The sequence below is a fragment of the Lipophrys pholis genome (assembly GCF_963383615.2).
Source record: "Lipophrys pholis genome assembly, chromosome: 17".
NCBI classification, from domain to species: Eukaryota; Metazoa; Chordata; class Actinopteri; order Blenniiformes; family Blenniidae; genus Lipophrys; species Lipophrys pholis.
In genome coordinates, this window is record NC_137643.1 from 7,565,648 (window position 1) to 7,573,109 (window position 7,462).

Below are 7,462 nucleotides of genomic sequence, written 5' to 3' on the forward strand. Positions count from 1 at the left end.
AGGTGTACAGTTTGCCTGACACAGAGGGCTCAGCCTCCACCGTGTGGACTCTTTTCAAACACTCTCCTGGATATTAGAGTAAAATAACAAACATCAGGCTTCTTGGGTCGCAGGATCCTTGCTGCCAATTTGCGCAAAAGACTTTACCACATGGAATACAAAACTATTCAGGGACCATCCGCAATGATACTATTTTTGTTGAATAAACAAATAAACAAACAAGTAAAAAATAAAAAAATACAAATAAAAAATATATAAAATAAAATAAAATAAAATAAAATAAAATAAAATAAAATAAAATAAAATAAAATAAAATAAAATAAAATCGCTTTCATTGATAATTGCTTTCAAAAATAAATAAATAAATTACCCAAATCCCTTTCTTAGTGAAAGATGCAAAACCTTTCTCATTATGCACAATGATCTTTACCATGAAAAGTGCTCATAAATAAAATATATCAATATTATAACTTTAGGGACAAATCTTTGGTAGAACAGTACAGAACAGATGCACTTCAGTCAATTTCAAATGTTCTGAGAAATCAAAATTCATTTTTAACTTTATTGATGCCTTTTGTAAAGCATTTTGAACCATTATTTCGGTGGATCATTTCACTGTAGTGCTCATCCAAGAGTCAAAACAATTAAAGAACCAGTATGAGGATGTGGGACTAGAAAGTACAGTTATTATTGTTTAAATGTAGGAAGTAAAAGTAAAATGTCATTGGAAAAAATGTGGCCACTATCAGCAGCACTGCTTTATTGTTGCCAAAAAAACAAAGACGAAAATAATTTATGTGTGCAGGTATATTTCTCAAATTTGAATACAAATGTCGCCATGTTCAGGGACATCAGACGTTTTACTGGAAAGTCTCTGAAACTTCCCACTTTCCCACAATGACCACAGAAGCATAATTCCCACATTTCCACTTCCCAGTCAGAAATGAACACATGAATAGTGTCATCAAATCTGTTGGGAATATAAGTGATCACGTCATTCACTTGGTTAAGAAAATTCTTCCTAAATATTGTGTTTATCGTCCTCAATTGTGATTCACTATTTAATGGACATCCAATGGGTACATTAAAATATTTACTTCAAAATGTAGATGTTTACACAATTTTGCAATAATACGTATACAAAATAAATAAAAAACAACCAACCAACCAAACTGACATGGACAGAAACATTTATGATCAATAATTGTATAACCTGATAACATTCTGGTACAATACAATACAAAGTGTCTTTATGTTGAATTGAGAATTAAAAAGGAAACACATGCTTTTGTCTTTTGGATTATGGTTGTCGACCCCTCAAATTAAGACCATAGTCTGGATATTTTCATAAACCATCAGCTGGTGTTTTACATGTACAGAAAATGTACATCTACACAACTAATGACTCCCTATAGCCATGACGACTCATGTTAAAACAAAAATAATGTCGCAAAAGAGCACAAATGAACTCACAAACTCTGTCTTTGAAAATAAAAAACATAACGGATGCAACAGATCATATTTCCCCTCGCAGTCCTGCTGATAAACTTCTCTATAAAACGAGTTACATGAATAATTGAGCAAGATAAATCCTAGTTTGTTGATGTTATTGCTCCCAACAAAGTGTAGAAAATCCACATTCATATTATCAAATATTCCATAATACAGTGAGACTTTAAAATAGGACAAATACAGTGTCAATGTGGAAAGTAGCAGCCTGTTAAATGGACAACAAATAAAAGTAAATACATGATATTTTAATAGACAGAAGCTACAGACATCAGGCTCATTAGAAATCCTCCTGAGATCAGTTTTCAGACATAAATTCAGCAGGACGCGGTCGCCCTCACTCATCCTCTCGGCTCTCCGTGGCGTCTGTGCTGCCTCGTTGCGGTTCTCTGAAGAGCTGCACCTTGCTGTGAAACTGCACACACAGATACGCTAAATCCTGTTTGTCCAGAGAGTGTGCCAGGGACAGGTAGGTTGACAGCGTGGCCGCCAGCAGCAGCCTGTCCAGGGATAAAGCCGGGAGCAGCCACAACACCACGCCCAGCTCCAGGCACACCGGGTGGCGCAGGTGAGCCAGGAGGCGCCGGGCCCCCGGAGGCTTGTGGGACAGTGGATCCCCCAAACCCAGACACTCGTAGTACAACTAAGGGTTGAAGGAAGGTCGAAGAGGGAAAGTCAGTCAAATCCTGTTAGAAGTTAACTCAGCCGCTTATTGAAATATTTGAAAATGAATTATTTTAACAGTTTTGTGGCATTAATTAATTATTCACACTTTTTAGAGTGAGTTTATTCTAAAAAAAAGAAAAAAGTGTTGTATTCTATATTAACTAATAGAGGTTAGTCACCATATACACTTACTCTGGATATTTTTAATACATTATATTGTGAGTTATTATTGAATTATCTGGTGTGTCTTTTTGATTAATTGTATGAATATTGATTTTAAATTGTGTTTAATAAGGTGGGATTCTCTCTATGAGCCTCTTTTGGTTTTATCTCTTACCTGCACATCTGTTCTGTTGGTTAATTTCTGCAAAATATATGTAATAAACTATAGTTGCATTTAACCCTTGGCATATCTCTAATTTTCTCTACCTTGAATTACATGAATAAGAAATGTATAAAATGAGTCAACTTGATCTGAAAATAATGTGTTCTTACACAGGAGATCAGCTGATGCTCTGAAACCCTAACATTTCCATTTGTGGGTAATATTAGCAGTAACAGCAAGAAGATACATTTGTACTGTTTCAGTAACCTTTGTGTTTCAGTATCTCTGACCAGTTCACTTCTGGGAACCACAGCACAGCCTTACCTGCTTGATTCCCAGCAGTTCTGGATAATCAAAGATCATTAGGATGCTGCAGATGATGGCCCAGCAGAGAAAGTGCAGTGTAAAACAGAGCAGGGGGAACCAGACGCTCCACGGTGCCTGATCCACTGACCACAGACAGGGGGCGCCAGTCACTGGCTGCCAATAACGCATCAAGATCTGCCACACAAGGAAGATCACAACAAGTCAGACTGAACCTTTTACAACAAACTTAGTAATGGTGTGCTGCTCTACCTGGAGGGCCAGTGCGGTAGTGAAGCAGTATGCTGTCCTGTTCAGGGCCCCCAGCACTGACTGCAGAGCCTGTTTGACGGGAGACCAAGCCAGTAGGCTGTGCTGGGCTATGAAGAGAGCCAGTAGCCCCACGTCCACCAGCAGAGACCCGAGGACCGAGCTGTCCCGCAGGGCCTCTGACCATGGGATGGAGTCTGCAACAGAGTGGAAAGGTCACTCTAAAGGTTTGTGGTAACAGTGTCAGGACACAAATCAAATCAACATTTAGAAAATAGTGGCAATGGAAAAACAATCTACAAAGACATGAACTTCATATATTTGTTTATTCTTGAAGCCTCCGTTTAATGTTAATAACAAGCATAGAAATAAAATGTTCCATATTTTTCACTTCATATGAAGTTGTAACACTATAAAATGCTGTTTACTGCAGTCTGTTCATGGTCATGAAGAGTTTGCAGTCCTTAAATGCCTTGCTCAGGCCAGATTATAAAAATAACTAATCAAGTCAATGAGACCAGAATAACTTATGTGCACCAACATTTGACTCCAAACTAACTGATGCAACTTCAGCTGACCTGCTAATGTGTAACCTATCTACACATTACTTCTATTCATAATTATTATTAAATAAACCATACTTTTGGTAAAAGTGGTAACGGTAAGTGAACTGTAACGAATGAGCAAGCAGTGGAAGATAATGAGAACAGACGAGTACTGTTAAGAGGCACTGTAGCGTAAGAAGTGTGATGAATGTGTCCGTAGGCTGATACGGAGGCTGTGACGTATCTGATTTAATTCGCATATTTTCTGGACTATATTAATATTGTACAACTTGTATCTGAAAACGTAAAAAAAATTTTTTTATTAAAAAGCTGTGCGCCCAACGTGGGGCTCGAACCCACGACCCTGAGGTTAAGAGCCTCATGCTCTACCGACTGAACTAGCCGGGCAGATGGGCGCGGGAGAAAATTCTTGCAATATAAATCAAGTAATGATGGTTGCGTGAGCGATGCTTATATTACAATATTACAAATTAATGAACAATATCGACATTATTATCGAAAAACATTAGTTTTTCTTGACGGCAGCTTCTACCTGCTGCATTGACAGGTCTGGTGAACTGATCTAACCTCTGCTGGCAGCCTGCCCGCTCCGGTTCGGCTCCTACCTTGACATAGCGTCGTCTCTCCGGTGATGTTATGATAAATGGCTCGAAACGACAAAAACCGAATGAAATCCGCCCCGGATATGAAAACAAACGCAAAGTTGAACAGGGAGACGGCGCAGAGAGCCCAGCCACAGACTGTGACTGACGCCATTTCAATCAGCTTTTATCTTCTTCATTTGACTTGTTGCAACAGTTCCGGAAGGAAACTTTTTTTTTTTCTTTTTTTTGCGGTAGTACCACGTGTGGACGCAAGGTGGGGCTACGGCGTGTCAAAACTGACCCTGCTGCAGGATTCAGGTGATCCTCAATGACTCATAACAGTGTGACCTTGGAAAATAAGGTTAACCCAGAGAATATTAGGTTAAATGCTAATCCGATGCACACATTCATTTAAAAACTAAAGTAATTTCACCACATAAAAGAACAAGAAAATCCTTGGATACAAGATATGAGTGTGCAGGTTCAAATCCTGCCTCGCAGCGCGACGTTTTCAGCATGAAACTATACAAGTTTATTCAGCAAATTGCAATGACTTGTAATACCCACTTTGGTACGAGAGTGACTGACAGGAGATAGATGTGCATTTGCAATTATACTTTAAACAAACTCACTAAAAACACTTTGTATCACTCTCAATGAAATTGCATTTAAGAGGGAAACAACAGCAAGTGTCCGGTGGAACACGTATGAGTTGTCATTGTTGCTTACAACTTGCAGGTCGCAGGTTTGATTCTCCATCTCCCTCTGTCCACGTGTTGAAGTGTCCTTGAGCAATACGCTGGATGAAAAAATTGCTCCCGTTGGATGGATTGCGCTTCGCATGACAGCTGCCTCCATTGTTATGAGAATGTGACTTGAACAGGAAAGAATAAAGTGAAGGATGTAATTGTTCTTATTCTAATAAATAAAAAGAAACATTTATTTTTAGGTTGATCATGGCTTTGAGTGGAAGCTCATCCCTTGTCACCATCAATTAAACTAAATGAAATACAACATCCTGGATCATCAGGTGTGAATTTATATAGGAGTGAAAAAAAATGTGCAAAAACTCAACAAAGTCCGAAACACTGACATGTTGTCTTGTGTTTAAATGAGATCCACTTCATCTTTGTAGCACTCTACGTGATAATTTCTGTTGAATGTTGCCACTCGAATTGACTCCGTTGACCCCTGAAACGCAGAAAAGTCGTTACAAGGATCAGCCAGAAAGACATTGTGCGAAATAATTTGCGCGGATGATCGTGAAGGTGACCTCGGTTGGCATTATGGGCATCCCGCAGGCGGCACAGCGAGGAGCCTGGACCCTGAAACCACAGAAACTGAAAGGTCAGGCGGGTGTGACGTGTCTCCTGCGTAGGCCTGCCCCGCTGGGTTTCTCTTTCTCTCTTCACTGTGAAACCAGAGGGTGTGGCGTTAAACGAGCCGACACACTCACCTGTGGTAGTCGCCGACACAGTAAACTCTGCAGTGCGAGTCCACGGCGAATGGCTGACCCTCCAGATTCTGTCCACAGACGACGCAGCGAAAGCAGGACGGGTGGTAAGACTTTCCACGGGCCTGCAGGACCTGAGGACGTAAAATGAGCTCAGTTTCACACAACATGACATCAAACAAGACGTGCATGTATGAGAAACAAACAGAAACTGTACCGACCAGGTCTGTGACTACGTCACCACAGACGATACACGCTTCTTGGGAAAGATGAGCTCCAGAGAACTGCAATGAAAAACAAATTGAATAAACAAATCAGCTTGATGTCTATCACACGTTTCCATCCGTGTACAGAAGAACGGGTTTGGTGACAATTAACACTTGAATGCAACTAGAGTCACCATTTAACCTCAAATACGGGTTTATGAACTGTTGGAGGAAAGTGGAACATCCAAACGCAACACAGAAATGTCAAACCCGGAGGCGAAATGAGAGTGCTGACCGTGCCACTACTCCACCGTGCCACTACTCCACCAGTGTAAGACACTTACCAAGAAGTCATCCTGGCAATAGATTTGCCCCGACACAGTGAAAAATGGTTTGCCACTCAGAATCTTACCTGTGATAAAACAAAAATAAAGACCAGATGACTGTAAAAGGAATTCTTTTTTTAATGCATCTTTTAGTTCTAAAAACCTTTGCTGAGCGTGATGTAGTGTATTGGATAGTATTCAGTGTCATATGCTGTTAATATCTAAAAAGATTTAGTCCACATGTATTTTCTATCATTTCTCTCTCATCAGTTATCACTGTTCTTGTTTCAGTTTTTCCTGTATTTTGAAAAAAAGGTGCATTAACAGCAGTGAAAAGGTTTTATAATGTCAGAGTTGAATGAGATAGATTGTTTTCCGGTAATATTTTGAACGTATAAATACACATTTTAAATGTATGACCATGGTATTGCAGACATGTAAGGAGGACTCACTGCAAACGCTGCAGGTGAAGCACGTGCTGTGGAACAAATGTCCCATCGCCTGGCAGGCTCTCCCATCACCGTATACAGCTTTACTGCATCGTGTACAACTTCCTGAATACACCCAAGACAGAGGAGACACAAAGAGATGTGAAGCCTGAGCTCCTCTCTATTCAATGGAAAGCGACTGCTGCGGCAGGGACAGGGTGGACAACAATGCTCAGGTCTATTGTATAGAAAAATTCACATTTCGAGTTTTCCACTCTTACCAAAGTACAGACTGGCACCGTCCATCTCCTCCAGCACTTTCCCTGGTCGTCTGGAGCCTCCAGCACGACTGTCTGCGGGTCTAATTTTATGTGTGCTTCAGACAGCTGTAAGGGGAGCTGCTCTCTGGGTTTATGGGTGTAGCATTCGATGCTTTTGGTCTCACAGGACAGACAGTCTCCAGACCCCCTGACCCCTCGAAGGTGGCTGCTGAGGAGTGGGTGGCAACAGGCATATTTATCTATCTATCTATCTATCTATCTATCTATCTATCTATCTATCTATCTATCTATCTATCTATCTATCTATCTATCTATCTATCTATCTATCTATCTATCTATCTATCTATCTATCTATCTATCTATCTATCGATCTATGAGCAGCAAAGCTGAGTTTGTGGGTATAAATCTACAGCTAAAAGCTTGTTTCTACTTTGGTCGAGTTTGAAGAAACACAATCGGATAAAGCAGGAAGCGGTTTGAGCATTCACTAATTATTGACCCGGAGTTTCCTCTTATCATGCATCTTCTGTTCATTCCTCCTTCTG

The 7,462-nt window shown here is 40.2% G+C and overlaps 2 protein-coding genes across 2 annotated transcripts; both read right to left on the minus strand.

Annotated features, from left to right (window-relative positions):
* Positions 1 to 526: 526 nt before the first annotated feature.
* Positions 527 to 4,482, minus strand: nrm (nurim). The gene is made up of 4 exons (XM_080484317.1): positions 4,245 to 4,482; positions 3,077 to 3,270; positions 2,825 to 3,001; positions 527 to 2,152 (listed from the first exon to the last, which is right to left on the minus strand). The coding sequence occupies exons 1-4, from the start codon at positions 4,393 to 4,395 to the stop codon at positions 1,847 to 1,849; spliced, it is 828 nt and encodes a 275-aa protein (XP_080340443.1). The 5' UTR covers positions 4,396 to 4,482; the 3' UTR covers positions 527 to 1,846.
* On the minus strand, positions 4,472 to 7,079 carry limd1b (LIM domains containing 1b). Its single transcript, XM_080484318.1, has 7 exons — positions 6,918 to 7,079; positions 6,661 to 6,762; positions 6,227 to 6,294; positions 5,898 to 5,960; positions 5,680 to 5,810; positions 5,497 to 5,548; positions 4,472 to 5,414 (listed from the first exon to the last, which is right to left on the minus strand). Exons 1-7 carry the CDS (start codon positions 6,940 to 6,942, stop codon positions 5,331 to 5,333), a joined length of 525 nt encoding a protein of 174 aa, XP_080340444.1. The 5' UTR covers positions 6,943 to 7,079; the 3' UTR covers positions 4,472 to 5,330.
* Between the last annotated feature and the right edge of the window lie 383 nt (positions 7,080 to 7,462).

Excerpts from the sequence above, each read along its gene's own strand:
- limd1b (XM_080484318.1), bottom strand. The coding sequence starts at position 6,942 with ATGGACGGTGCCAGTCTGTACTTTG. Across the intron at positions 6,295-6,660 it reads CTTCACCTGCAGCGTTTGCA|GTAAGATTCTGAGTGGCAAA; the intron begins GTGAGTCCTCCT and ends GTTTTATCACAG. Across the intron at positions 5,415-5,496 it reads TGCCCATAATGCCAACCGAG|GGGTCAACGGAGTCAATTCG; the intron begins GTCACCTTCACG and ends TCTGCGTTTCAG.
- nrm (XM_080484317.1), bottom strand. The coding sequence starts at position 4,395 with ATGGCGTCAGTCACAGTCTGTGGCTGGGCTCTCTGCGCCGTCTCCCTG. Across the intron at positions 3,271-4,244 it reads AGAGACGACGCTATGTCAAG|ACTCCATCCCATGGTCAGAG; the intron begins GTAGGAGCCGAA and ends ACTCTGTTGCAG. Across the intron at positions 3,002-3,076 it reads CTACCGCACTGGCCCTCCAG|ATCTTGATGCGTTATTGGCA; the intron begins GTAGAGCAGCAC and ends CTTGTGTGGCAG.